Consider the following 26,607-nt stretch of genomic DNA (forward strand, 5'->3'; position numbering starts at 1 on the left):
TGTGATCATCTAGGTAAATACCCAGAAGTGGGATTGCTGGGTCATAGGGGAGCTCTATGCGTAGTCTTTAGAGGTCCCTCCATACTGCTTTCCAAAGTGAACAAGCTTACACTCCCACCAACAGTTCAGTAGGGTTCCCTTCTGTCCACATCCCCTCCAACATTTGTTGTTATTAGATTTCTTGATTATAGCCATTCTAAATGGAGTGAGGTGGAATCTCAGTGTTGTTTTGATTTGCATTTCTTTTATGGCTAGAGAAGTTGAGAATTTCTTCATGTGTCTATGGCCACTCTTTTTTCCTTTTCAGAGAAAAGATGATGCTAAGTGAAATAAACCCCAAGATAGGGACAGAACTGTTTTCTTTCTTGCTAATGTTTTTAATGTATTTAAAATATGAGATTTTTTTGCTTCTTTTGTATATGCTTCCCCCACAGTATAACCCCTGTTTTCACTGTATTTGATGTTGGTGCCTTACATCTTGTATGTACATTTTTCTAATTTGGGGAGGGGAAGGGAAATAACAAAATGCTGAAATAAGGATACAGGTTGTAACAATGAGATGTACAAGACACTATGTTGAAAATTAACTTTACAACTTGGGGGGAGGGAGGAGTTGGGAAAGTGGGGAAGGAAAGGATGGTAGAGGATAAACAAAGGAGGAGGTAACAACTCTCAATAGGAAATGTACTCATTACCTTACTCATGTAACTGTAACCCCTCTGTATACTATTTTCTCAGTAAAAAAAAATTTTTAAATGCATTCATTACCTTAATCATGTAAACTGTAACCCCCACGTACAGCATCTTTACAATAAAATAAAAAATTTTAAAAACCAACAAAGGTAAAAAGGTGCTGAAGGTGTGTCTCAAGTGGTTCAGCATGTCCCTTCCAAGGACAAGGCCCTGAGTTCAATGCCTAGTACAACCAATCAACAAAGAAAACACCTTAATGTGTAAAAGTAAATTAACATTCTTACCCCTGACTTCACCATATTATCTCTACTTTCTAATTCACTGTTAATAATACATTTCACAGGCAATAAAACTTACACTTGATTATGCTTATGAATTTCATCTTCTATATTCCCTAGTACCAACTCAAAGTCCTACTCATCTTCTTTGAAGAATTTAAGTATGTATGTATGTATTTATTTATTTATTTTTGCCAGTCATGGGGCTGGAACTCAGGGCCTGGGCACTGTCCCTGAGCTTCATTTGCTCAAGGCTAGCACTCTATCACTTGAGCCACAGCACCACTTCTTGTCTTTTCTGTTCATGTGGTACTGAAGAATGGAAACCTGAGCTTCATGTATGTTAGGCAAGCATTCTACCACTAAGCTACATTCCAGCCCATCTTTGAAATATTTATTCATTCTTCCTTCTTCCCTATATCTAACTTTTTTTTTTTTTTTGGGTCCCGTCGTGGGGCCTGAACTCTGGGCCTGGGCACTGTCCCTCAGCTCTTCAGCTCAAAGCTAGCGCTCTACCACATGAGCCACAGCGCCACTTCTGGCTTTTTTCTTTTTTGCTTATGTGGTGCTGAGGAATCGAACCCAGGGCCTCAGGCATGCAAGGCAAGCACTCTACCACTGAGCCACCTTCCCAGCCCCTATATCTAACATCTTAATGTGGATCCTTATTACCTTCCCCTTGGAATACTACAGTACCTCCCTACTTGATTTGTTAGAAGTTTGCATTATCATTGAATTAATAATCCTAAAACTACAATATTCCTAGGCTCACACTTTTAATTTTATTTTTAATTTTTTGGCCAGTTGTGGGGCCTGAACTCTGGGCCTGGGTGCTGCCCCTCAGCTCTTCAGCTAAAGTGCTCTACCACTTGAGCCACAGCACCAATTCCGGCTTTTTCTGCTTATGTGGTGCTGAGGAATCGAACCCAGGGCCTCATGCTTGCAAGGCAAGCACTCTACCACTGAGCCACCTTCCCACACCCCTAGGCTCACACTTTTAAAAGGGACCTTAAATTAACAGTCTTCATGTGCTTTAGATTCTGTGTCCCATTAGTACAGCTTTTGGGAGATATTTTTCTTTCAACATATGTACATTTAGATAAGACTATGCAATTAATGATGTTTTTGGCAAAACAAAAAATAAAATATTTGTTCAACACTATGATAATATGATAAACTCTCAAGTTTTAATCCAATTCCTTTCAACATTTTTGTCTACCATAGTTGAAAAAACTTTCAGGGAATAGTGGCTTTTGCACAGTACCAACTTAATGCGAATATATGCACACTGGAACCAATTGTTTATTTTGCATATATCTGTGATGAATAAATGTGACATCAGTAGCTGTGTACCTTCCAAAGAGCTGAACTGATTCAGTTAACACAATACTGTGCTAAGGAAGGAATGGCTACTTCACAAGGATAAGTAATCCAGTTCACAATATTACTAAGTATATCTAATCCTCAGCCCCACTTATTAGTTTTGGAAAGGTTATTTCTGAATTATGTTTAGAAATGTGCTATTTACTATGATGTAAGCAGTTACTTTTAAAACTAATTGATATTTTAATAATTTTAATAGTTAAAAACCAAAAAAGTCCTCTATTTCCAAATATTTTCATGTAAGCAAAATGAATTTTTAAAATTCATAATTTTACCTATGGATGAAATTATATTTTTCCAGCATAGAGACTGAAAAGCTAGGACCTTCAAGTGGCTCTTTTGCTCATGGCTGGCACTTTACCACTTGAACCAAACCTCCAGTCCAGCTTTTTTGCTGGTTAGAGTTGGAGTTTCCAGGACTTTTTTCTGTCCAGACTGGCTTTGAACTGTGATCTTCGAGTTCAAAGCCACCTAACTAGCTAACAATGGAAGCACAGCTTTCTTTCTCAGCTCTTTCCTTCTCAGCTCTTAGCTCTTTTTCCAGCTCTCTCTTTCTCAGGTCTTTCCCAGCCACGTGGAGTGCCAACCTGGCCTGGTCCTAGCAGGTCTATTGAATAAACCTACCCCTTACCTGAATACCACGTGCGTGGTGCTGTTCTTACACGGCTACCTCTTCTTAAAAACCTAACATAAATGGGGCCGTGACTCAGATAAAGGGCTTAAAGTCAGGATAGGTGGGATTCCTCTCCGGTTTTTTTCCTCTTTTTTCTTTTTCCCTTTTTGCTCTGAGGAATACCCACAGTTCTAATAGCCTTTTGTGAACTGGTCTGTCTGCTGTGGACATACCGCATCGATACCATTGCTGGCTTTCACATCCACATCCACACCACTTCTCTACTCTGGTGAGTGAAACTACTCTACAGTTCTCTATTGCTCAGTCTCTGTCCAGATGTGGCGCCATGCCAGAGAGCTCCTACGGCCTTTAGCTGAAAGGCCGGTCACCTCTGAAGCCGATGACGCTTGGCTTTGGGGGCTTGGCCATTTCTCTCTAGAGGGCTCTGGGGGAAGTCAGTTGCCACTTCTGCCTGGTCAGCTCTCCTTCACTCACCGACTGACTGTCGGTGCTGCGAATCACACCCGAGCGGTGAAACCCCTTTTCTAATGCCTCCTGCGCTCCCTGGAAAGCCAGAGCACCTAATTTTTATGCCATTCTCAGATGTAGACAGTTTTTGCCACTGCAGTGGTAAATGGTCAAAGATATCTACACATTGTTCTCCAAAACTTTAGGTTTTGAGTTTTGCCTTTTTTGTTTTGTGTTGTGTATTCTACTACTGACTACGTGGTTCTAAAATACTGGGCTTATCTGTGCTAAAATTCTCATCACATCTAACAAGTTTTGTCATTGCAGAATATTTGTTGGTCAATTCTTGATAAGGACCAGGTAAGCTCTATTCTATTTGATCTCCTTGTTGCTTTAATTGGAAATAATAAAGGGCTTTTGTGGCAAAGATTGCAGTTCAAAGCCAGCCTGGGCTGAAAAATCCCCAAGACTCCATCTCCCAACTAACCTGCAAAGAGCCAGACTGGAAGCATGGCTCAAGACTCTTATCTCGAACCAGCAAACACTGCAAGTGGTACTATAACTCAAAAGTGCTAGCCTTGAGCAGAAGTGCTCAGGGACAGTGCCCAGACCTTGAATTCAATCCTCCTTGAATACCAACTGGGACAAGCCATCCCAGCAACAAGCACCTAGACTTAGCCAGTCTGGGGAGCAAGGGACGGGAGTAAGAGGAGATGATGGAGAGGAGTAAGAGGAGATGATATCACATCAGCAACTTTGTGCCTGCCCTTTCAAAATTAATCAGAGCCGGAGGTCAATAGAAGTAAGAAGCCTGCCCATCTAGTGTCTATACCTGTCTACCTATTAACTGGACAGGAATTTATTTTTTATTTTGTGAAAATACTGTACAGAGGGGTTACAATTACATGGGCAAGATAATGAGTACATTTCTTATCAAGCATTGTTGCCTCCTCCTTTGTTTCCCCTTCCCATCCTCCCCCTCCCCCCCCAATTCTCCCTGCTCCCCGCCCCCCCACAGGAATTTATATTCTTGCCTTTGTTACCAGATGTCAGAAGTAGCTAGGGACATTTCTTTTTTCTTTTCTTTTTTTTTTGGTCCGGTCATGGGGCCTGAACTCTGGGCCTGGGCACTGTCCCTCAGCTCTTCAGCTCAAGGCTAGCGCTCTACCACTTGAGCCACAGTGCCACTTCCGGCTTTTTTCTTTTTGCTTATGTGGTGCTGAGGAATCAAATCCAGGGCCTCAGGCATGCAAGGCAAGCGCTCTACCACTGAGCCACCTCCCCAGCCCCACTAGGGACATTTCTACCAACGTTTTTCAGCCCCAAGTCCTTCCTCTTGCCATTTATTTACTCTAGTATTTTTCAGCCCCTCAATGCCTCATGAGACTTCTCCAGACTTCATCTATGAATTCACGCCACCAAGGAACAGCTGCTGCTAGCTGCCTTCTCTGGGAAGGGACAAAATTCCAGCCTTTTACCCCTAATGTTGATGCCCCTTGTCATCAGGAAGTAGCCAGAGAGAATCTGCGCCCTATTTCATAATTATTAAAAGGCTGGAATGTAAGGTCCGCTCCTGGATGGCGAGCAGACTCCACCCAGTACCTGCGTTACCTAGGCAACTGACACACCTGGAAGAGGTCACATCTGCATCCGCTGAGGTCACATCTGAATTTGATGTGGCCACACCTTTCTCCGCCTATACCCTAGATAAGGCCTAGCCCAGGCCCAGACGCTCTTTCTCAGCTTTTTCCTTCTCAGCTCTTTCTCAGCTCTCTTAGCTCTTTTTCCAGCTCTCTCTATCTCAGGTCTTTCCCAGGCCTTTCCCAGCTGTGTGGAGTGCCAACCTGGCCTGGTCCCAGCAGGTCTACTGAATAAACCTACCCCTTACCTGAAAAAAAAAAAAAAGAATGGAAGCACAAGCCATCAGTGCCCATATATTTTCAAAGTAATTTCTACACAGACTAAGTTTTTGTAATCATCTTTTCAATCATTAAAATCGACTTTGAAGGAACAGATTATGTGTTTTTTCTTAGAAAAATAAAAATTAAAAACAAAACCTCCTAGTTAATATCCATAATGATAGAAATATCTGTCAAATGTAAGAAATGCTCACTATATTGAAAATGAACTATGTAACTTGCATGTGGGACATGAGAGAGTAAGGGAAGGGGTAACATTGTCCAAAAAGAAATGTACTCTTTGCCTGACTAACTTATGTAACTGTAACCTCTCTGTACCTTTACAATAACAATCTTTTAAAAATTCAAAAAGAATGCTTACTTTGTTAGGTACCACAATTCTTACTGTTATTAGAAGCAAGGAACTTTGTCATGAAAAAAAGATTGTCATCGTCATACAAAGTACAACATGCTGGAATATTCTGAAGGCAAAAGCAGATATTCTATTGTCAGCCCTTCACTATTCTCTGAATACATATGGCTGAGATGAGAATGTCAGTATCAGTATATTATAAAATAATAATGTTTTGTAGAAACATAAACTGATATCTTTTTTTTCCCCATACTGTAACAAATAGCCCCGAATATCTTTGATTTTACTGGAAGTTCAATTTTCTTTCTGGCTTAGTCTGGCCTCAATCTCTCTCTTCAGCCTTATGTCCTTTCTGGAGCTCAGCTCCAGGTAAACAGATTTATCCAGTTACCTCAAATTGTATTGTGCTTTCTATATGAGTCCCTCTGTACACTTTATCTTCTGTGAAAAACCCATTCCAACTTCTGTGCTAACCTATCTAAACGCTATTCACTCCTTAAAAATATACACATTTACCTAGCTACTCAGGAAACTGAGATCTGGAGTATTTTGGTTTGAAATCAGCCTGAACAGAAAGTCCATGCAATTCTGTCTCCACTTATCCAGCAAAAACTTGGCTGGTGGCATTTCTCAAGGTTAAAGTGCCATCAGAACAAGCAATCAAACAAGTGAAGGCTCTGAGTTCAAAGTTGAATATCATCACCACCATAAAAAAAAAATCAAACCCACACATTTTAAATCTTACATCTATAAAGTCTTATATATTAACCAGCTACATTAGATTCACCAAGAAAGTTTTAGAAACAGATTTTCTAGTGTTTATTTCAGTGGTTGAATACTGAATAAAATTTACAAGGAAATACCATTAGCAAGATAAAAAAGAAATATGGTAATACAGAACTCTAAAACTTAAAATATGCCATTTTGCTAGTACCACTTCATCAGACAGTTATAAATAGGGACATATGGGGGGGGAGTTAAAACTTTAACATGACTTAGAATTTCCGTGTGTGTGTGTGTGTGTGTGTGTGTGTACATGACTTGGAATTTCCGTGTGTGTACGTATGTGTGTGTGTGTACTGGGGTGTGAACTCAGGGCCTGGGTGTGGTCCCTTAGCTTTTCTGCTCAAGGCTGGTGCTCTAACATTGGAGCCACACCTCCACTTCCAGCTTTTTGTTAGTTTATTGGAGGTAAGACTTTCCAGCCCAGCCCCGCTTTGAAACAAGATCATCAGATCTTAGCCTCCAGGATGGTTAAGATTACAATTGTTCACTTAGTGATTCTATGACCAGCCAGCTACCCATGCGCTCTTCATTCATCCAGATTTGCAACTAAGTGCAAAGTGTTGTCTAAACACAATACATATACAAAAATTATTTTTCTTCTTTCTGTAAGACTAACAGTCAAAATAATTAATTATGTGATAAAACACTCTGACAGAAATATGTCATGGAAGCCTAGAACAGAAGTGCTGAAATGGAGGGGGGAGGTGTACATGCAGCTGTAAGATTATTCTTCACAGAAAGCTTCCCAAGTTTGACAGCTAAATTGGGTAAAACTGTGTGCCACTGGAAGCCTGAAAAAAAAGTCTCAAATGCACTCGTATTGTAAAAGTAAACATAAGCTACTTGTGGGAAAAGTAGTGATGGTGACACTGGAGATGAAGGAATCAGAGGTTCAACGAACATGGACGGTGTCAAATTGAAATAGCAGATTAAATTTACATTTGAGATGTATTACTGTCTTGTTAGCAACCCTATAAAAAGACCTTGGGAGTGGAGATCATAGATTTTATGCATATATATGTATATCTATATATATATAGAATCTTTACTAATCAAGGAAGATAAGTATTGTTCCAGCTTCACTTACAATTTACACCGCATCGACATTCAAGATGACAAGGTCTTTATTTCTTAGGCCCATTCCTGCCTTAAAGCTTTTGCACAGGTTCTTTCACTCAGAATTATCTACTCAAACAAGACTGTCCCCTGACATTTAAGTATCACATAATTCCTAAGTGGCAAGCATGTTAATGGGTGAATATACCAGTCATTATTTTCACTTGACCCATGGCTTCCTCAAATTTTCCACAAGATTAAGGAAATAAGAAGCCCAACAACAACAGATGACTTTAAATTCCACCTTTGTCTCTTCCCACAGGTACAAGTGGGTAATCTGCAGTAGCACAGGGATCCGACCAGTAGGAAAGTTTGTTTAAAGCTCATTAAAGTTTGTTTGGCTCATTTAAACCGCGCTGTTGAACAGCTGTAACGCAAGACCACCGGCCATTAAGTGGGAGACCGAACCATCCTTCCCAGGTAACTATTTCCCAAGGGCCCCGGGAGGGAAATCTAGAGAAGAGACTTTCAGAAGCTGTCATGGGCTGCTCAGTTCCGCGACTTGGCTGTGAACACAACGTCGCCCCGGCGGGACCCCGCGGGGCCAGCCCGCAGCGGCGGCGCCGACCCCTCCGCGGCCCCTTCACTCCGGAAGAGGAGTCGCTGAGGGCACTCCTTCCTCCGGACCAACGTGTCTCACCTCTCTGTAAGTCCAACTTGGTTTCGCGGATGTAATTGTCCGGGTTCCGGCTCAGCATCTTCACCTTCATTTTAGCGCCTGAGGCCCACCGGGACCCCACGGGCCTTCTTCCCAGGACTGACACTACCCCAGCACGCTCCACTTCCGCCTCGCGCCGGGTACTTCCGGTCACGTGACGCCGGCGCGTGTAAAGCCGGCCGGCGCGGCGGGACCCGCGGCGCGCTCCGTAGTTGCTCCGCGAAGGCTGGCTGGGGGCGGTCCTTCTGCTTTGGGCTCCGCGGGTGCCGGTGGCCGCGGTAGGCGAGGCTGGGCGAGGACTGGGCGGACCCCTTGGGCCGGCTTCCACCGCTCCGACACTGGCGTGACCTGCGGTTGGGCCCGCACACCCCTTCGCGCCCGAGTGGTTCCCGCTGGGCGGCTGGTGTTCTGGACCGTCCCGGAAGTGGGCTCGGGCCCGGGGTTCCCGCTCTCGGCTGAGCACCGTCGCCACGGTGGCGGCCACTGCATCTCCTCCCACCTCCGCGGCGCTGGGCGCCGTGGTGTCGACGGGTCCCGAACCTATGCCCGGCCAGAGCCAGCCGGCGGCCGGGTCGTCGGCCTGGAGCACGGTATTCCGCCACGTCCGGTACGAGAACCTGGTAGCTGGCGTGAGCGGCGGGGTCCTGTCCAACCTGGCGCTGCATCCACTCGACCTCGTGAAGATCCGCTTCGCGGGTAAGTGTGCCCGCACACCGACACGCTTTCCCCTCGCTGTCAGCCCGATCCCGGTGCAAACTCCCGAGGGAGGCCGTGGTCTCCTGCGCCTCCACCGTGCACTGGGGAGGAGGGCCTGCAAAAGGATGCTTTCTGCCCCGCCTCGTCCAACTCGGTGCAACTCTGTGTAGGAGTGGGTCTGGCAAAGGGGCTTGGTCCCTGTGTGCCCTGCTCCCCAAGACTAAGAGTGGAGTAAAGTATGGGAAGAGATTGTCACAGTTGCTTCGCGTACTTGTAGTTCATTCAAATCTTAAAGGCTGCCACGTGGTTTGCCAGCATAAACTGGAAGGAAAGTTCAAGTGCTGGGGAGAGAGCCCAGTCCTAAGTAGGTGGTTAGGTTTGGGTAGAATCTTCTTGAAGATTTCTTTCGGCATGATCGTATACAATGTGATCCAATATCCTGTAAAGGAAAAAAAAAAAAGAGTTATACTCTGAAAATTATTTTGTTTAAGTCTATTGAAATTAGAATGCTTTAGAAGTTCAAGTCAATGACACAATCTGAAAATGATAGCTTCAATGATGATTTTTTGGTAACTTCATTTGGAAACTATTTTCTGCCTTGAGAGTTAAATGTGTAGAAGTGGTTTATCGTAGAGTAATTCTGTGTAGTTTTGTTCAGTTCACTTGATATGTCTAATCTGGGACTGCTGTGTATGATTACAGAAGTTATTGCCTTGGGAAACTTAGTCTAATTGTAGGTTTGAGACTTACACAAAAGATAATTCTAGACAACATACTATTAAAGGCATAGTAGAATAAATCCAAATACAAAGTAGGTATACAAATAGTCTCAAGAAAATTATTGATTACCTATGGCTGTATGGATCCATACCGGTTCCATGGAAAACTGGGTCTTGAGTTTCTTCATGTAGTGAATATGTTTACAATCAGGAAGACACCCTCTATATGGGGAATTAGACAGAAATTATGGGTATTAATCTAGAAAAGACACCACAAATGCACATAATTTTATGACGTTTATGCATGTGCAGATTAATTATGATCGTTGATCAGTAAACTTCATTGACCTTTTACTAGGAGAAACACTATGCAAACCAAGAGCTCTAGATGTATTATTTTATTCATTGTCCTGTGAATTGATTAGCCCTTGTTCAGATAAGGATAAATAGAGATGGTTATGTTGCCCAAATCACAAGATTGTGAAGATGCAGCTGGAATTGAAACCTATGCACCTTAACTTTGAACCCTTTAGCAGTTAGCTACTCTGCAAATCCCTGGTATTTAGTGGCTTCAACATGAATAAAGAATTTTGAACTGGGCTGCAGATGAGGACTTGTTTCTTTGAATCTCTCTTCTGCGGCAGTGTCTAGCAACAAAAGTAGAGGCAGTTGAAATGATCATTGAGGAATAGTGTGGTTAGCCTAGTGAATTTCAGATGGCACTAGGAAGTAGACTGTGCATGCTTGAGGGAAGGGAATTCTTGGTACTGAAATGGGTGTGGGAAACTAGTAAGACTGATGGGATACACAAGGAAATTTGGATTGAATTGGACCTTAATTAAAGATCTAGGAGTCAAAGCAGGACTTGGTAATAATAAAGCCCAATGTGGCTGAAATGGTGATAGAAAAAGAGAACTCTTAGGAAGACAAATATTGAAAATAAAGATAATTGAGTGGTCATTAGCAGCAATGCCGAGTAACCTATTGTAGTTTTAATGCTTTCATATCATTAACCTCATTTAATAAAATTAGTAGCTAGTTATGGGGGAGGGGATAGTTTTGACTATATGTGCTGTGAAAGCCAACCTAGAATCTTTCAAGTCAAGTAAATTGGAACTCAGCGTGTTCAGAGTTACAGAAACATTACAAATCACTTCATATGAAGAGACTAGAAAACTAGAGGACCCAGTTTAGCTTGGAGAGAGAAAAAAATACTTATGATATTTGTTGAACTTCCATGTCATGAAAGAGAGCTGCCTTGTTGTTGGTTGTTCCTAAGGCCAGTCCTAGGTTGAAAGGAAATTACAGGGAAGCAGAATTAGAAGTGGCCAAACAAAAAAAAAAGTTGGTGATGCTATGAAATGAAACTATGACTTAAGTGTGTAAGACAGATTAGATGATAAAAATTAGAAGATGCACTTACGTTGGGTGGAAAAGTAGCATTAGATGATGATTTCCATTATAACTGTATAATTTTTTTAGTTATGGTACTTCTGTTTAAACTCAAGGCTTCAAACTAGCTAGGCAGTTTCTTTACTACTTGAGCCAAACCTCCAGCTGTGTGATGTATTTCTAAATCCTCAAGAATAAGAGTGAGCCCCGGGGCTGGGAAGGTAGCTCAGTGGTAGAGCGCTTGTCTTGCATGCATGAAGCCCTGGGTTCAATTCCTCAGCACCCCATAAGCAAAAAGAAAAAAGCCGGAAGTGGTGCTGTGGCTCAAGTGGTAGAGTGCTAGCCTTGAGCTGAAGAGCTGTGGGACAGCGCCCAAGCCCAGAATTCAGGCCCCACGACTGGACCCCCCCAAAAAAGAGAGAGAGCCCAATGAAGAATGAAAAATTAAACATAATAGAAATAATAATTTCATAAAATAACCCAAAAGCTCAGTAATGCATAAGTTAAAAGTGTGTGAGTGGTTTTTGTGAAGAATGTAGAAAGAATATGACTGTCTGTAATATTAAGGATGGCACCAAAATGTAGAGTCCACAAACAAGATTAGCACATAATAGTTTCTATTTATCTAATGATATAAATAATACTTACTGAGTGCTTGCATTATTCTAGGCATGATTCTAAGGAAGTTGCATGTATCAATTCAGTTTATCCTTTGTAATTTCTTTTTGTGGCTATGCTGGGTTTTGAACTCATGGTCTTGTATTTGCTAGGCTGGCACTCTTTCACTTAAGACATGCCTCTGGCCATTTGTAATTCTTATGGTTAGATTCTGTTACCTTGCCCCACTTTTGGATGTGGAAACTCAGGTGCAAAGTAATCAAACACTACTCAGAGCCACACAGTTTTGTTGTTGGATAATTTGGTATAGTCAAAAGGAAAATTCAAATGTTAGACATTAAGATGTAAAAAAAGAAAGAAAGAAAGAAATGAAGATGTATTTGCACAAGCTGTTGACCTGTCTAGCAGTATAACTCCTAAAAATAAACTAATCATTCTTACCTATTACTCAGATATTTAATACTCTAGGATTAAGTAACTTCCCAAAATAATAAAGGAAGCATTGATTTTTACCTGTAAAAAAGTAAAAGTGTATCTTTGTGGTATGTTTTGTCTTATCTCAAAGAGAAATTTCATTGTGAGCTTATTATTGAGAGAAAAATGGAAGGATACTTGGAAGAAGACCTTTGTACAAATTGGAGACACAAATCCAAGGGAAGCATCATAAAGATTATAAAGTACATGGCAAAACATTACTCAACAGCCACTCCATTATCGGCTTTTAAACTTTTGTATAAGCAAAATCTGTGAAGTAGATATTTATACTCATATAATGACGATGCTGAAGCTCAGAAAGATTGAATAATTAATAATAAGAAATTAGATATCAAACCCAGTCCTCTGTACTTTACTCATTTCATAATGTAACATTGACAGGTTACTCATTAAAGAAACTGACATTTCCCCCTTTGCCTGGCAGTGGTAAACAGTGGTTGTTTGTTTTCTTGCCAGACTTCATAAGACACAGTAGAGCCAAAAGGACATGATATGCCAGGTTTATCATCTAGACAACATTACAAGATTATATTTACAAGATTGGCAAGAAGAACACTTTAAAATGCCACAACTAGTTGGAAACTAATGCTGTCTTAAAGTAGGATGATAGCAGCAATGTTAACTGACAGAGATGAACAGATCTAAGAGAGATTTCTTCAAACTAAGCAAGATTAAAGGCCTTACTAACTGATAAAAGGGATAGGAAGGGAAGAGTCATGGATGGCCCATGTATGTAACATAAGCACCTATGTAGATAAAAGTAGCACTTGCTGAGCTATACAGAACACTGGAAGAATAAGAATAACTTTGGAAAGGATGGGGAAAAAACTAGTCCAGTTTTAGATATGTTCAAGTGAAATACTTCTCTGTTATGGTTTTGAGTTGTGTTAGTAGAGAAGGTACAAATTCAGAAAAAAATATTTAGTCCATCCTCTACAGGTCTTGCTAGCATTCTTGACATAATTGAAGTACCCAGCTAGATTTTTTTTGGGGGGGAGGGAGGGTCATGGGGCTTGAACTCTGAGCCTGGACACTGTCCCTGAGCTCTTCAGCTCAAGGCAATCACTCTACCTCTTAAGCCACAGAACCACTTCCAGTTTTCTGGTACTTAATTGGAAATAAGAGTCTCATGGACTTTCCTGTCCTGGGCTGGCTTTGAACCCTAATCCTCAGATCTCAGCCTCCCGAGTAGCTGGGATTACAGGGGTGAGCCACCGGTGCCCAGCAAGATTATTTTTTTAGCAATACTTTTTAATGTTTGAGTTCCTAATCATAAATAGTTGCAGCAAAAACAGTACTTATGGCCATTTTTTGGTTCTGGGCTTAAACCTAGTGCCTTGCACCTGCTAGGCAATTGCTCTACCATTAAGCTATATTGCTAGCCTAATAACTGTGTTTTTATGTGATTCTGAACTAGAATTTTTTTCTCACCTAATTTTGTGTATCCTTTAATGCAGTGAGTGATGGACTGGAACTGAGACCAAAATATAAAGGAATCTTACACTGCTTGACTACCATTTGGAAAGTCGATGGACTTCGGGGACTTTATCAAGGAGTAGCCCCAAATGTGTGGGGTGCAGGCTTGTCCTGGGGTCTCTACTTTTTCTTGTGAGTAGATCTGGAAAATTTTATAGTATTAAAACTAAACGAATTCTTGGTTTGTTTGTTTTAACAAACAAAGGTGAGTCATTTCATTAGTTTCTCTGTATTAGAAGGGTCAGGAAGCAAAACGGCTTGTTAATTTCCTTCTCAGCCAGCTGTTGTTAGCTGAGTCATTTAGTCTGAAAGGGTTTGTAATAGGAAAAAATGTAAACAGGTAAGATGGAGAAATACTCTTACTCATTTCTTTGAAGTAAATTCAGGAAGGTAAAATGTTTAACTGTATTACTTTAGTAAATACATTAGAAGAAAGGTTTTAGTCAAATCTGAAAATGGCTAACTCTAGATTCACAATGAAGTTGTAAAGTCTCTTCAGAATTCTTGAGGATTTGTGTTATATTACTTACTTTTGAGTATTTCTAATGGCCAAAATAGACTATAAAAATTTGAATGAGCCAGTTTGTTTTATCAGTCGTGGGGCTTGAACTCTGGGCTTGTGTGCTGTCCTTGCACTCTTCAACTCTAAATAAATTATTTTCTCCCTTTATAAGAAATTCCTTCTAGAGGCTGGGAAGGTGGCTCAGTGGTAGAGCACTTGCCTTGCATGCATGAGGCCCTGGGTTCAGTTCCTCAGCACCACATTAGCAAAAAGAAAAAAGCCGGAAAGTGGCGCTGTGGCTCAAATGGTAGAGTGCTAGCCTTGAGGTGAAGAGCTGAGGGACAGTGCCCAGGCCCAGAGTTCAGGCCCCACGACTGGACCCAAAAAAAAAAAAAAGAAATTTCTTCTAGAGCATCTCAAAATAGAAAATCTTATAAATAGCATAACATTATGGCAGTTACTTATTCATCCTTAACCAGAGTCTCAGAATATTCAAAATAGCTTACTATTTGTGAGGAGGGTCATAATTCTACAGTAAACAATTTCCAGTATATTTATTCTTAAATAAAGTCTTATTTTTCAGTTTCATTATACATTGACTATTACTTTAGGAATAGTGTTACTAAGTTGTACTCTAAGACAGACAGACTGCTTTATGAAACCAGATCAAGTTAAAATGCTATGTTTAATTTTCTTTCAGTTATAATGCCATCAAATCATATAAGACAGAAGGAAGAACTGAAGGATTAGAGGCAACAGAATATCTCATCTCAGCTGCTGAGGCTGGTGAGGCAATGTGTAAAATATAAAACTTGATTTTTTTTTCCCTGTTTTTTTGAGGCAGGATCTCACTGTGTGTCTCAACTTGGCCTATAACTCCATGGCCAACGTTGGCGTCAAACCCAACCTACCACCTCGGCCTTCAAACATAGCTTTTATTTGCTGTCCCCTCCCCCTTTTTAACACTAGAGTTTAAATGTGCTCTTCTGTTTATATATTAATCATTACTACATGAAATTTCTTATTAATATTAATTTCTAATTATTAATAAACAGGTGTTATTGATAACTCCAGATAGGCTAATATTTTAAATTCATTACTAAACATAGTAAGGTTTAGAAATGTTTTGAATCTCAGTAAATTAAGGTGATTTTGTACAATGTTTCAGTAAAGTATAATTTCAGTTTTCAAATACAGTTTACTAGCCTTGTTTCTTTGTCTTGTGTAGTATACTATCCAGAAGGCAAAATAAAGTCTTTATAAATTTTATTTTGATATTCTTGGTTTTGCTCTTTTTATTCTTAAGGTAAGGGATAGCTTACTGACTTTAATAACTGGCTACTAGAGACCTAAATAATAATAGCCTCAATATTTATTGAATAAAAGGCTCTTTAGGAAACTCTGAAAGTGAAATCTGTACTAAATAAAATTTTTTTACAGAATTGACATTCTCTGTAAAGAATACAAAATATAACTGACTACATGGTTAGTTTTTGAGGTACAGAGACTACTTTGAATGGACTTGAGGAAGACTGATAGAGTTGGGGTGGACATATGTGTACCCATGCATAGATTCCTGAGGTGCCAGATCCTGGTTCTCTCCCCCTAATCCTCAATCCATCTAGTTGATGCTATGTCTGATTCCTAAGGTCTAGATCACCTTCCCATTCAGGTTTTACAGTAGGCTTCAGTGTTGAAGAATAAGGACATCTTTACTATTCACATTTTTTTTTATAACCACCAAAAACTGTCTATTTTTGATCCTAAGACTCTGCTTCCGGCCACATCTCACCATTTCAGTTACAACTCCTTTGTACTCTGATACTTTGTGTGATGGACTGTGCTTAATGCTAAGTAGTCTGCTTTAAATCTGATTTTAGGAGCCATGACCCTCTGCATTACAAACCCATTGTGGGTGACAAAAACTCGCCTTATGTTACAGTATGAAGGTATTGTTAATACCTCACCACGACACTACAAAGGAATGTTTGACGCACTTGTGAAAATATATAAGAATGAAGGTGTGCGTGGATTGTATAAGGTAACGAATTACTGTTAATATATTTCAGATAACTGTAGACTGTATTTGCATTGGCTCTTGTTTTTGTCTCGCTTTGTTTTTCAGACATTGTCTCACTATGAAGTTCAGACTGAACTTGAGCTCATAGTTCTTCTTGGACTCCCAAGTCCTAGGAGTAGACTTGTGCCATATCTGGCTTTTTTATTTTTTGCACATTGGCTCTTTTGTCTTGCTTTTGAATTACTGTTTAGGCCTAAAAAAGAAGCCAACCTTGTGCAAGAAATAATAAAAATGGAGATCTAGTTTATAATATTGAAATTGTACTTGAAAGTGTGTATGCTCATTACCATAAAATGTATCTTTAGCTGGGCACCGGTGGCTCACGCCTGTAATCCTAGCTACTCAGGAGCTAAGATCTGAGGATCACGGTTCAAAGCTAGCCCAGGCAGGAAAGTTCGTGAGACTCTTTATCTCCAATAAACCACCCAGAAAACTGGAAGTGGCGCTGTGGCTCAAGCAGTAGAGCGCTCGCCTTGAGCTGAAGAGCACAGGGCAGTGCCCAAGCCCAGAGTTCAAGCCCCACGACCGACCCAAAAAAAAAATGTATCTTTATAATACTGATATCTATGAGAACTGGCTAAAACTTCGTCAGGTGTTCTTTCAGTAAGTCACACTTACCTGTTTTCTACTTCTACTCCTTGCTTATCCCCATAAAAAATAACCTTAGACCACATATAGTTTAAAATCAAAATTAGATACATTGAATTTGTTTTTCAGGAATTATGTAATAGCTTTTGAAGTCAGTAACTTGAAGTTGATATAATTGATTACTAAACTATAGGCAAAAATTTTAGACTGTACCAGGTTCTTGTACCCATAATCCTAGCTACTTGGGAGGCTAAGCTCTAAGGATTACAGTTTGAAGCCAGTCTCAGCTAGAGGTTAAGCATGGCTTGAGTGGTAGAATAGTGCCCACAGTGAGTGAAAAAGTAAAGCAAGAATGTAAAGACCTGGATAAAATTCAAGCCTCAGTACTGACACACTTTTTGCTTTCTTTTAAATATCTATGCTTAATCCAATGAAATATTACTACCTTTACTTTCTTAACTGAATTTAAGTTCCTACCCATAACCCAGTTCTTGATAGTATGGACCTTGATGTTATGTCCATACCATTCAAAGAAAAACTAAGTTAAAGAAAATCTAAACCTTATTTTAACCCCAAATAAAATGTGATTTATGCAAAGTGTAATTTGCTTAAAGTTCTATTTTAAGTAGTCAAAATATTTTACTTAAATATACCTTTCTTTAAAAGTTGTTTTTAGTATGTTTCAAATCTTCCCTTTTAGGGTTTTGTTCCCGGGCTCTTTGGAACGTCACATGGTGCCCTTCAGTTTATGGCATATGAGTTGCTGAAGGTGAAATACAACCAGCAGGTCAACAGATTACCAGAAGCCCAGTTGGTAAGATGAGCGTTGAAGAAATGATAACATTTACTTTTATGGACAGTTAGTAAGAATATTTTTCATGTGCTTGCTTCATGTAATATTGCTGTGGTTGATATAGCATAAGCTAGTGCCATACAAATATTGAAACTAGAACCCCATATAATATAGGGCTTGTATTAAAGAAGGGGACAGTATTTTTCATGTAAGGACTCATTAAAATTTTTTCATGTAATTTTTACCCCTGCATTAAAAAAAAAAATTTTGTTGGTTGTGGGGGCTGAACTCCGGGGCCTGGGCGCTGTCCCTCAGCTCTTCAGCTCAAGGCTAGCGCCCTACCACTTGAGCCACAGTACCACTTCGGCTTTTTTCTGTTTATGTGGTGCTGAGGAATCAAACCCAGGGCCTCATGCATGCGAGGCAAGCATTCTATCACTGAGCCAAATTCCCAGCCCTCCCCCTGCATTTTTGAAGAAATTCTTGTCCAAAGAAAACTACAAATGTTTTCTGTCATTCTAGAGCACAGCAGAATATATATCTGTTGCAGCACTGTCCAAAATATTTGCTGTGGCAGCAACATATCCATATCAAGTTTTGAGAGCCCGTCTTCAGGATCAGCACATGTTTTACAGTGGTGTAATGGATGTAATCACAAAGACATGGAGGTAAGAGCATGCAGAATATCAGAGTTGCTCTGAGGAAGTATTTCGTATGTCTTATATGTCCATTACAGTATTCATTTTATAAAAAAGCCAACTTGCTATGGTAAAAGTGTGGCTGGGGTTCCTGCTTTCCCATTTATTACATAGGTGTTCTTGAACTATATTTCTCCGAGGCTTGATTTCTTCATTTGTAAAATCAGACTATCACAGCTGACAGGTTTTCATAAAAATGAAGCAGGACACATGAAAGTGCTTAGAAAAAAATTTAGGTAGTATAAAGTATTTGAATAGTATTGAATACAGAAGCCACAAACCTAGTTTAACACATTCAAGAAGACCCATACTTGTTACTGATTCCAAAGCTTTTTCAAGTACTTCTCATCTCTATTCATGAAGACATATTTACTTGTCCTTCAGCATGAGAGGAGTTAAACAATTATGGGTCCATTTTATCCTAAAAGGCCTGAGGCAAGTATTTAGAGTCTTTATTTTAATATGTACTGTAGAGTTGTATCACATTTATATAACTTATGAGATTCTTAATACCTTCATTGATCAGTTAAAATTCCCGCATTTTCATCCATTAAAATATATGACAGCTGGGAGCTGGTGGCTCATGTCTATAAGTCTAGCTACTGTTTATGATTAATCAGCAAAAAAGCTGGAAGTGGAGCTTTAGATCAGGTGGTAAAACACCAACCTTGAGTGAAAAAGCCACGTGAGAGTGCTCCAACCTGAATTCAAGCCTCAGTATTGACACAACTAAAATCTATATGGTGTATATACTATATGTGATATATATATATATATATATATATGTTAATTGAAAGCACTTTTCAGTTCACTTTTGAGGTGTCAACTACCCTTTTCTGTCAGTTTAGAAAAGAATTGTAAGCCCTCACAAATGACTTATAAACTATAGTGACTCAGAACATTGTAAACATAGACTTAAATCATAGGTTTGACCGCTTACTCCCTGTTTTTTATCTATTAAGCATGTGCATTTTGTAAGGCTTGCCTTAAGAATTTAAGCTTTTATCTACTTTTTTCCATCTACAGGAAAGAAGGCATTGGTGGATTTTACAAAGGAATCGCTCCCAATTTGATTAGAGTGACTCCAGCCTGCTGTATTACCTTTGTAGTATATGAAAATGTCTCCCATTTTTTACTTGACTTTAGAGGAAACAAAGTAAGCTAAAAGAAAATAATTCCAATTTCTCTGCCCAGACCACAAGTTCCTTTGTGTTTGAGTCATGAAACTGAGAAGAATGCTGCACAACCAAATAGCTCATAATCAAAATTTATCTATAATCATTAGAAGTCAAAGAACTGCCAAGTCTTCTTAATGTTTCCTGCTTCTTTGCTTCTCCATATATGTGGGACTGGGCTACCTCTAAGTGTAATGCCTGCTTCAGCATAATGTTAAAACTGGAACAATGTGTAGAATTTCACAAATTTTACCATTTCATTGTTCCAGTAGAAACTACTTGGCAACATTTGTAAATAAGATTAGATAAATACTTTTTTTCTGAGTTCTTTTGCCTACATAGGCTTTAAAATTGACTTTTGTGCAATAGGAAGAAAGTGGCTTCTTACAAGATTGTCATTATTTAAAGATAAACTGAATAAGCTATTGCTCAAATCCAGACCATTTTGAATGGAGACATTTTAGTGAGATTAAAAACTACTGAAAATTTACTGTAGTTTTAATTTAACCAAAGCACACTATGGAAATTGAAGAAGTTATAAGAAGTTACATACTTCTCTGAGAAATGCCTAACATCTTTCTGCTAATGTTTTCCCCCCAGAGGCTCTTCTATAATTTAAAATGTAATCTTGGATCCAGTTCTATTTTGGTCATAAGTAGTGTAGTTCAAAGTTATAAAATCTGAATTTCTAGGATCCAGCATGTCAGCCTTTAGTTAGTATATATGGTATAAATTACTAGAGATGATAAGTAGATCATGTTTCACAGATGCTTGAATGTTTGAGATGTGTTTATTTAAAACATGGAATAGAAAGCTGGGCGCCAGTGGCTCATACCTATAACCCTACCTACTCAGGATGCTAAGATCTGAGGATTGTATCTCAAAGCCAGCCCAGACAGGAAAATCTGTGAGACTCTTATCTCCAATTAATCTCGTGTGTGTGTGTGTGTGTGTGTGTGTGTGTGTGTGTGTGTGTGTGTGTATACACGCGCACACACACAGAGCCAGAAGTGGAGCTGTAGCTCAAGTAGTAGAGCACTAAACTTGACCAAAAAAGCTCAAGGACAGTGCTAAGGCCCTGAGTTGAAGCCAGGACTGGCAAAGAAAAAAACCCAACGAGGAATAGAAATGAGAAACTGAACTTTCTACTTTAATTTTCAGATACATGGATCCAAGTGCCAAATAAGTGATTAATAATACAAATTACATTAGTGGCCACTATTGATTTTATTTGGCCTCATTATAGATATTTATAAGAAGTGTCTATAAGGCTTACTCCCAGAGGATGTCAGAAAAATAGTTAATTTATCATAAATAACTGAGTGTTATTGTACTCCATCTGTTTGTTGTTAATAAAAAATTTTGGCCATAGCCATATTTAAATGGTTCTTTGAAATAAATCTACTTTTTATATTTTAGAACTGGCATTTTTGAAAAAAATAAAGATGAAATGATAAATACCTAATTCTGTTTACTAAAATATCTTATAATATGCATAGGAGTGCTTTATAAATTATGGTGTATTTTTCATACTTCTAGGTTATGCTATAAGTCATATGAAATTACACTTCTGCCTATATGGAAAGCCAAGGTATAGTTGATACTTGGAGTTTTATGTTACCCCCTCCCCCCAAAAAAAGAAAAAATGCATATGTTCTCTATGAGAGCATACAAACTTGCATTTAAAAAAATAGGTATTAAATAACTATAGTTCTTTGTTAAGAGTATGCAAGAAAGTGCTTTAAGAGTTCTGAGAAAGAAGAAATCTCATTCAGCAATAGATAGTTACTGAGTCAGGGGAAGAATAATTTTATGGGTTTGTCAGGTGTTAAGCCTCACCTTCAGAGCATTCTGAAAAATGACTGGGACAGTAAAGGTTGTCCAGTCCAGACGTAAGGGGGCTGGGCAGGAGGTAGCTTAGACCTGATTTGACAGGGCCTACGTGATGATTTATAGCTTGGGGGGAACTACAGCAGGGTTTACAAAGCAGAAAACATTTAGCTTGGTCCTTGAAGGAAGAGATTCTAAAAGGAATCTCGAGAGAACCTATGACAGGTTGAGAGCAGAGGTGGCTTGACTTGAACAGTGAATTGTCAGTGTAGTAAGTAAAAGAACAAGCTGAAAGGTTGGGGCCAGAGAAGTCTTGGAACCTTACTAAGCTGCTGCAGCTTTGTTAGGAAAATGAGAAAAAAGTAATTAAAACAAAGAAGCCTACATCTTATGAATGACAGAAAGACCAATCAAATAGGTGGAGCAAACTCACAATTGAAAGCATTATCAATGTGAATATTTCGTTAGGATGAAGTGATGTCACTGATAACTTTAAGCTGATTGAAATTAAAGAGGCAGTGGACAGATCACAAGCAGCTAAGGAGATAGGGGAAACTTCCAAGTATTCGTTTCACTATTTCTGAAGTTTGGCAGATAAAGAAATAGAACTAGCTTGAAAAAAAGGGACTGAGAGTCCAAAAAGAGGAAAAAGTGTGAGAGGTTAAGCAAAGAGAAAGCCAAAGACTGAACTATTGGAAATACAGGTAGAGCCAACAAACAAAAATAATTTTGTTGTAGCTGTACATCAGAGAACATGATCTAAGATGATTATGGGTATTAATGCCTTGTGAAAGGCAGGTGATTTCCCACTACAATATATGCTTTTGTGGTCTAAAATATTGTAAAAGACTTTACTTTTATTCTGTCTTCTAAAACTGTTAGATAGCATGCAGAAAATGTGTGAAATTTTGGTTTGAATTCAAATTTCTAAAGGCATAAATAGGAAGTAGACTATAAGAAGTACCTGTAATGAATACTTGTTATTCCCTACCTCTTCCTTCTTGAAGTAGCCTATTGCTTCTGGGAAACTACCCTTTCCCTTCATTCCCAGTTTTGTGATTTAGGTGAAATCAGCCTCACCTGACATAGAATTGGGTCCTCATTAGCAGATCCGATCTCAATGCACCATCCCTATTCGTAATTATAAATGGTTTGGAATTAGCAGTTATTTAAACTGGCCTGGTCAGACTGACATTTAAAGATGTTTTTTCCTCAACATACTGACAGATTGCTTTGTTATTTCACGAAGATGCATGTAACTCTAGACCTCCTGAAAGCCAGTTTACGATCATGAATTGGGCAAAACAAGTCTGTCCAAAATGGAGTCAACATCAAAGAAGTAACAAAAAGAAACTAGGTTTGAGTCATATGACTGCCATATGTTTCTCCTAAGCAGCTTGTTACCTCTTAGTTTTCAATTGAGTGAAGAATAAATTTCCTTTATTTTCAAAAACAATCTGTTAGTTTTTCTTCTGCTCCTAAATAACAGACTCTGATACAGTCCTTAAACTCTTTTCACTTTCCTATCAGCTACTGTGACCATTAACAATGGAAATCAATGTCACCTTTACAAAAACTGAGCACTTTGTGGCTACTGAAGTGGCTAGGGGAAAGCTGCTTCACCCCTACAATGTTTTCTGTCTTTAAGAGCCTCTGTATCATGGATGCATTGGTAGACATTGACCTGGGACACAAATTTCCTCAGAGGCCCATCCATATACCATCATGTCTGAAGTTCCGCATCACCAATCTTCCATTCTTTTTCCAAGTTCCTGGCTATGCAGCAAAACCATTAGCAACTGGACATGAATTTGTGTAGATCTATACTTCTGACCATCTTCTATCCCATCCCTGTTCCTAAGCAACTTCAACCATTTTCACTTTTATTTTCATAGCTGCAACCCATTTCAACCTTACTTCCCTTGCATTTTTGACCAACTAAGGATTAGATCAGAAGTTTGGTTGTTTCTTGGGAATACTTAGTTGGAGAAAGGCACTTGTCCCCTTTGGAATATTATCTGTCGATGGACACTGCAATATCCTAACATGCATAAGAGGTTTAAAAAGGTGATGTTGACCCAGAGTTGGGTCCCGATCAGCAGATCCCATCTTAATGCACCATCCCTAATCATAATTATAAATGGTTTGGAATTGGCAGTTACTTAAACTGGCCTAATCAGGCTGACTCTTAAAGATGTTTTTTCCTTAATAGACTGTATCTGCATAAATGATTCCAAAGAGACGGCTCACTCAGGACACAGTTAAATGCTGTACTGGAAAGCTTGACTCAGTGTTCCCATATCTCTGTCCAAATTCCACTAGACATGATGCCTTTCAAATAAAATCTCAAACTCACACATATATAACTTTTAACTTCTTTTTTCTTAGCAGGGGTAGGGAGTAACATTCTTTTTGGAAGGGAAATTTTAATGGAAACACCCAGCAGATTACACCGTGATTTAAATACAACTGATGAGGGACAGAACTTTTCATCAGCTGAGCTGTGCAATGCACATATGGGAGTTAAGAACCTTAGTTTTTTAAATTTTGACTTAAAGGTGTTTTTTTTTTAAACCATGCTTGAACAAAACCACATGCAATAAATCTGAAAGTGAGGTTACTGTAGTTACTATAATGCATATACTATGTGTGTGTGTATATATATAATTTCATAAGGAGAAATTCCTATTCACATAAAGAGTCCACATAAAGAAGCAAGAATACATGTTTGGTTCTGTTTACCAGTTTTGAAAATAGCAAGATGGTTTGCTGGCATCCTACAAGTTGACTAATTATATTATGAGCTCAAGCATGTAAACATTTCATATGTTTCAGACCACTACAGTTATCTTTATTGATACCACTGCAAGATGACTCCTTGGGTCCTTTTGAGTAGTCTTTTGTAGTTGAGTTTTCTAATATGACAGGGTATTCTGAGCTTATACTGTACATTTACTGCCCAAGAGCTAAAAATGACTCTTTTTTTTCGTGAATCCTTACTTAGTTCCTGTTAGTAAAAATGATACATAGAGATTACAACATGGCATTGCTAGACTACCCATTTTTCCTAGGCCTTTTGAGTGAGCAAAGTTAGAGGATTGTGACTTCATTGTGTCTAATTTTAAGATAAAATGTCTTTCTGATTCAAGCCAGAATTTACTTAACTTCATTCATCAATCTTAAATACCTATCTGCTGGGTGCCAGTGGCTTCTACCTGTCATCCTAGCTACTCAAAGGGCTGAAATCTGAGGATCAAAGTTTAAAGCTAGCCCAGGCAGGAAAGTTTTATCTCCAGTGAACTACTTGGAAAAGGCTGGAAGTGGTGCTGTAGCTCAAGTAGTAGAGCACTAGCCTTGAGTACAGAGAGGCTCAGGGACAGTGCCCAGGCCCTGAGTTCAAGCCCTGAGATAAGCAAATCCTGCCTTTCTGATTATCCTGACCAGAAGTGATTGTTCTTACTTTGTTCTACACTTCAACACTTTGATTTTGTGTGTATATCTGACCTAAATGGTAAGCAATTTGAGACCCGAATCCCTATCTTTTTACTCTTTTTAAATAAAAATAAAATTTTAAATAAAAATAACACAATACCTTTGATACAAACCCATACTATATATGTATTAAAACCCCATACAAATTGTTAAACAAATACAAATTACATTTATGGTCAACCTTTTAGGTATAAAGTACTAGAAACTCCAGTCTTTGTGGCAACTAGTTTCAAGGTGGTAAAGTTGTTTGAAATAACTTTATTTGACAGGATATAAAACAATTCTAAACATTTACATGAAGACTTATACAAAGACTAGTAACTTATGTTTTTTCAAATACTATACTAAGAAAATCTAAAGACCACATTGAGAATATGAAAAAAAAAGTATGCATAGTATTTTTACTTCAAGTAAAAATACATAATACTATGCCAGGTGCTGGTGGCTCACAGCTGTAATTCCTTCTACTCAGGAGGCTGAGATCTGAAGACCATGGTTCAAAGCCAACCCAGGCAGGAAAATCTGTGATACTGTCTCCAGTGAATCACAGAGCTGAAAGTGACTCAAGTGGTAGAGCACTAGCCTTGAGCCAAAAGGAGCTCAGGAACACTGCCCAAGCCCAGAGTTCAAACCCCAGGACCAGAAAAAAAAAAAAACCTAATGTTAGAACAGTGTAAAAGCACACTTTGGTCTGTAAACATGTACAGCTTTTCATTCAGATGTATACATAAAAATTTTTTTAAATGTCATTTAAATGAACCATTTGACAATGTAAAATTAAAAAAGAGGTAGGGAATGAGAAAGGATTCATTTTGGTAGTTCTTCAATAATGATGCGAGACACTGAATTCCACCCAGTAGAAGCATCTCCTTTTGGATAATCTGAACAAGTACCAACCCAGATAGCAACATCCACCAATCCAGCACCAATCCCTTCACAGAGTCCTTCCACTGCAAAACAGAGACAACAGTCATTTTCAAAGTGAGCCAAACCATTCCCTTTGCAATTACTTAAGAAAGCTGTATTATAATTCTGCTTAATGTAAAGTAAATTAAAAAAAATTTTTTTTTGGTCATATGGCTTGAACTCTGGGCCTGGGCACTGTCCCTAAGCTCTTCAGCTCAAAGCTAGCGCTCTACCACTTGAGCCTCAGCGCCACTTCCGGTTTTTCGGTGGTTTATTAGAGATAAGAGTCACAGATTTTGCTGCCTGGGCTGGCTTTGAACTGCGATCCTCAGATCTCAGCCTCCTGAGTAGCTAGGATTATACGTGTGAACCACCAGCGCCCGGCTGCAAATTAAAATTTCTAATGCCTGATAAGGGTTTTGTGATATATATGTGTGTGTGTGTGTATAATATACATATGTGTGTATATTATTATACATATATATGTACATATATATGTATATTATACACGCACACACACACACACACACATATATATATATATATATATGTCCTAAGATACAAACTTAACTGGTATTTTTTCTTCCAAGTATCAAACGTAAGACCAGAATTTGATTATAGAGTGAGCCTAAACCAAAAAGTAACTTATTTGATTAAAAGAAAGCTACAGTTTTTAAATCCAAGATTTAAAATTTGGAAGATGCTGAAAGAAAAGATGTGAACATCTTTTTTTTTTTTTTTGGGGGGGGGGGTCCGGTCGTGGGGCCTGAACTCTGGGCCTGCGCACTGTCCCTCAGCTCTTCAGCTCAAGGCTAGTGCTCTACCACTTGAGCCACAGCGCCACTTCCGGTTTTTTTCTTTTTGCTTATGTGGTGCTGAGG

General features: G+C 39.1%; 3 protein-coding genes across 4 annotated transcripts in view; 1 reads left to right on the forward strand and 2 right to left on the reverse strand.

The window, feature by feature from the left end:
- Positions 1-8,414, reverse strand: part of Dcaf13 (DDB1 and CUL4 associated factor 13) — a 28,236-nt gene extending 19,822 nt beyond the window's left edge. Inside the window, 1 exon segment of the mRNA XM_013012515.1 lies at positions 8,249-8,414. Coding sequence (XP_012867969.1) covers positions 8,249-8,318 — 70 coding nt within the window. The 5' untranslated portion in view covers positions 8,319-8,414.
- Positions 8,415-8,687: 273 nt separating this feature from the next.
- Positions 8,688-22,772, forward strand: Slc25a32 (solute carrier family 25 (mitochondrial folate carrier), member 32). 2 transcript variants are annotated; one of them, XM_013012514.1, is made up of 9 exons: positions 8,688-8,962; positions 13,644-13,794; positions 14,865-14,950; positions 16,045-16,205; positions 17,533-17,646; positions 18,148-18,293; positions 19,350-19,479; positions 21,038-21,089; positions 22,578-22,772. In XM_013012514.1, exons 1-8 carry the CDS (start codon positions 8,809-8,811, stop codon positions 21,047-21,049), a joined length of 954 nt encoding a protein of 317 aa, XP_012867968.1. In that variant the 5' UTR covers positions 8,688-8,808; the 3' UTR covers positions 21,050-21,089; positions 22,578-22,772. The 2 variants fall into 2 exon arrangements, with proteins under 2 accessions (XP_012867968.1, XP_012867967.1); XM_013012513.1 differs by lacking the exon at positions 22,578-22,772 and having other exon boundaries at positions 21,038-22,230.
- Positions 22,773-24,964: 2,192 nt separating this feature from the next.
- Cthrc1 (collagen triple helix repeat containing 1) overlaps positions 24,965-26,607 on the reverse strand; it is an 11,959-nt gene continuing 10,316 nt past the window's right edge. The window contains exon 4 of the mRNA XM_013012437.1: positions 24,965-25,770. Coding sequence (XP_012867891.1) covers positions 25,628-25,770 — 143 coding nt within the window. The 3' untranslated portion in view covers positions 24,965-25,627. The remainder of the gene's footprint in view (positions 25,771-26,607) is intronic.

The sequence above is a fragment of the Dipodomys ordii genome, unplaced genomic scaffold (assembly GCF_000151885.1).
Source record: "Dipodomys ordii isolate 6190 unplaced genomic scaffold, Dord_2.0 Scaffold17, whole genome shotgun sequence".
Taxonomy (NCBI): domain Eukaryota; kingdom Metazoa; phylum Chordata; class Mammalia; order Rodentia; family Heteromyidae; genus Dipodomys; species Dipodomys ordii.

What these genes read in the sequence shown, in the direction of transcription:
- Slc25a32 (XM_013012514.1), top strand. Translation starts at nt 8,809, where the DNA reads ATGCCCGGCCAGAGCCAGCCGGCGGCCGGGTCGTCGGCCTGGAGCACG. An exon ending in CATCTCAGCTGCTGAGGCTG is followed by an intron (nt 14,951 to 16,044) that starts GTGAGGCAATGT and finishes ATCTGATTTTAG; the next exon opens with GAGCCATGACCCTCTGCATT. An exon ending in GATTACCAGAAGCCCAGTTG is followed by an intron (nt 17,647 to 18,147) that starts GTAAGATGAGCG and finishes CTGTCATTCTAG; the next exon opens with AGCACAGCAGAATATATATC.